The 2,384-nt window shown below is 37.2% G+C and overlaps 1 protein-coding gene across 6 annotated transcripts in view; it reads left to right on the top strand.

Moving 5' to 3' along the window:
• The first annotated feature begins 334 nt into the window (after positions 1 to 334).
• Positions 335 to 2,384, top strand: part of LOC101980050 (SWI/SNF-related matrix-associated actin-dependent regulator of chromatin subfamily A member 5-like) — a 32,391-nt gene continuing 30,341 nt past the window's right edge. For all 6 annotated transcript variants that reach the window (XR_003376811.1, XR_003376813.1, XR_003376810.1 and 3 more), the window contains exon 1: positions 335 to 495. Coding sequence is in view for 1 of the 6 variants with exons in the window: in XM_026778512.1 (XP_026634313.1) it covers positions 434 to 495 (62 nt within the window). In the remaining 5 variants the exon portion in view is untranslated. The remainder of the gene's footprint in view (positions 496 to 2,384) is intronic.

Raw genomic sequence — 2,384 nt, 5'->3', positions numbered from 1 at the left:
TGTTGTATTTAAAAATCTTGTTACTGTTATTAGAGGATAATGAACATAAAATGTTAGTTTTGGAAATACATGAACTCATTTAAGCATGTCTGTAGGCATGATGTATTTCCTGTCATGCCCCTTAACCCCTCCCACTCTCATCTTTAAGTCACTGACTGCACTTGATAGGTTCGTATATTCAGCCTGTGCTTGTCGGTGACTTGTCTTTGGGAGTCACGGTCACCTTGTTGCGTATTTCAGCAGTTTGTTCATTTTGATTCTTCAGCTCTTCTTGCAAGCATATGTACATTATTTCTAAAGTTTAATAAAGTGTGTCTTCAATTTTGCAGCAAACTGCCCGAGCAAATAGATTTGAGTATTTACTAAAGCAGACAGAGCTGTTTGCACATTTCATTCAGCCTGCTGCTCAGAAGACTGCAACCTCACCCTTAAGATGAAACCAGGGCTCCCACGGGTAAAAAAGGATGAAAAACAGAATTTGCTCTCAGTTGTCGAGTGAGTAGTGGTTTATATTTCATAGTTTAAACCAAATTTGCTTTTTAAATTATACTTTTTAAGGTTTTTTTTTTTAATCTTCTGTGGCTTCACAGTTGTGGCCATCGGTGTCTCAGTATCTAAAAATATATACATACAATGACTTACTTTTAAACCATTAAATGCTTTCTTTGCTTTTAAACCATTAAATGCTTTGTGAATTGTAACAGCCATGGTGTACATGGAATTAAGATGTTAAGCATTCCTTAGAGGGGTTTAAAATGCGCAGGTTAAGTGTGTTAGTCACCGTTACATAGAAGTGCTTGGTCCACGCTTGAACGGGAAGCTATTGTATATTTTTGTCTTCCAAAAACCATAACTACATTGAGGGTATGTTTGTATTTTGTGTTGGTACTAGAGATTGAACATAAAGCTTCATGCTTGCTGGATGAGCATCCTACCACCAGCTTATAGAATCCACCCAATTTTTTCACTTTTTAAAATTTTGAGACAGGGTTTTTCACTGAGTTGTCAGAGTTGTCCTCAAATAGGGACTGCAGGTCTTTCTCTGTCAGCTTTCTTAAGTAGCTAGCATTGCAAGTGCATATCCCCGCCTTGTTAGTAAGGGCATTTGAGCTGATGTGTGCACTGTTTGTTTAAAATGTTTGCTGCATACTTAGTGGGCTGCTTATATGTTGAAGTGTCACACATGCCATCCTTCAGTGTTTTTTGGTAATTCATTGTACGTACTGAATATACGGATTTTTTAAGACTTTTGTGCTAGTATCTACTATGATACCTGATGTGATAAATGAAGTGTGTAAATTAATTATCATATGTAAGATTATTTTAAAGAGGGGGCTGGAGAGGTGGCTCAGCAGTTAAGAGAACTGACTGTTCTTCCCGAGGACCCGAGTTCAATTCCCAGCACCCACATGGCAGCTCACAACTGTCTGAAGATCCAATTCCAGGGGATCTGACACCTTCACACCAATGCACATAAAATAAAAGTTAAATAAACCATAAAAAAAATTTTAAAAAAAGATTATTTTAAAGAGATTATATGTTTGTCAATGTGAAAGTTGCTAAGTGATTAGTTAAAACAGAAAAGTATTATGTTCATCTGGAGGGAATAAGCATCATATTAGTTTTATTTGGAGTATTGTGTTGTTCCGGTATATCTTATTATTACCAATTATGTATATCCAAAGTGCTATTTTTATATTAAAACATAAAATTCTTTTCAAGCCAGGTGGCAGTGGTACAAGGCTTTAATCCCAGCACTAGGGAGGCAAATCTCTGAGTTCTACAAAAGCCAGGGCTACACAGAAACTCTGTCTCTAAAACCAAAAACATAAAGGAAACTTTTTTTTTGTAAATATTTATTTATTACGTATACAGCATTCCTTCCATGTATGTGTGCGGGCCAGAAGAGGGCACCAGACCCCATTACAGATGGTTGTGAGCCACCATATGGTTGCTGGGAATTGAACTCAGGACCTTTGGACGAGCAGGCAATGCTCTTAACCTCTGAGACATCTCTCCAGCCCCTAAAGGAAACTTTTTAAGAGACAACTTTGTACTTTAGATATATTTAAATTGTTCCAGATGTGAGATCTTGTTAGCTATTTAAGTGTATCAATGTCCTGGAATTACTGCAATAAGCATTATTGTATTGTGGGATAATCGATGTATGGTATGAGAAGAAATGCTTCTGCTCTTTCTGTTATTCTGTAAAATAGAGATGGTTCACAGGAATACGTAGTAGGTTACTGAGTTTTGTGTGTTTACTGAATTGTGTCATTGGAAAATAAGATTGAGATCTCTCTCTCTCTCTCTCTCTCTCTCTCTCTCTCTCTCTCTCTCTCTAGTCTTGTAAGCATCAAACCCCAGGCCTTGGCTACACTAGG

This window comes from Microtus ochrogaster, unplaced genomic scaffold (genome assembly GCF_000317375.1).
Source record: "Microtus ochrogaster isolate Prairie Vole_2 unplaced genomic scaffold, MicOch1.0 UNK276, whole genome shotgun sequence".
Classification (NCBI taxonomy): domain Eukaryota; kingdom Metazoa; phylum Chordata; class Mammalia; order Rodentia; family Cricetidae; genus Microtus; species Microtus ochrogaster.
Note: the sequence above shows the minus strand (reverse complement) of the source record. Positions and strands in the feature narration are given on the sequence as shown.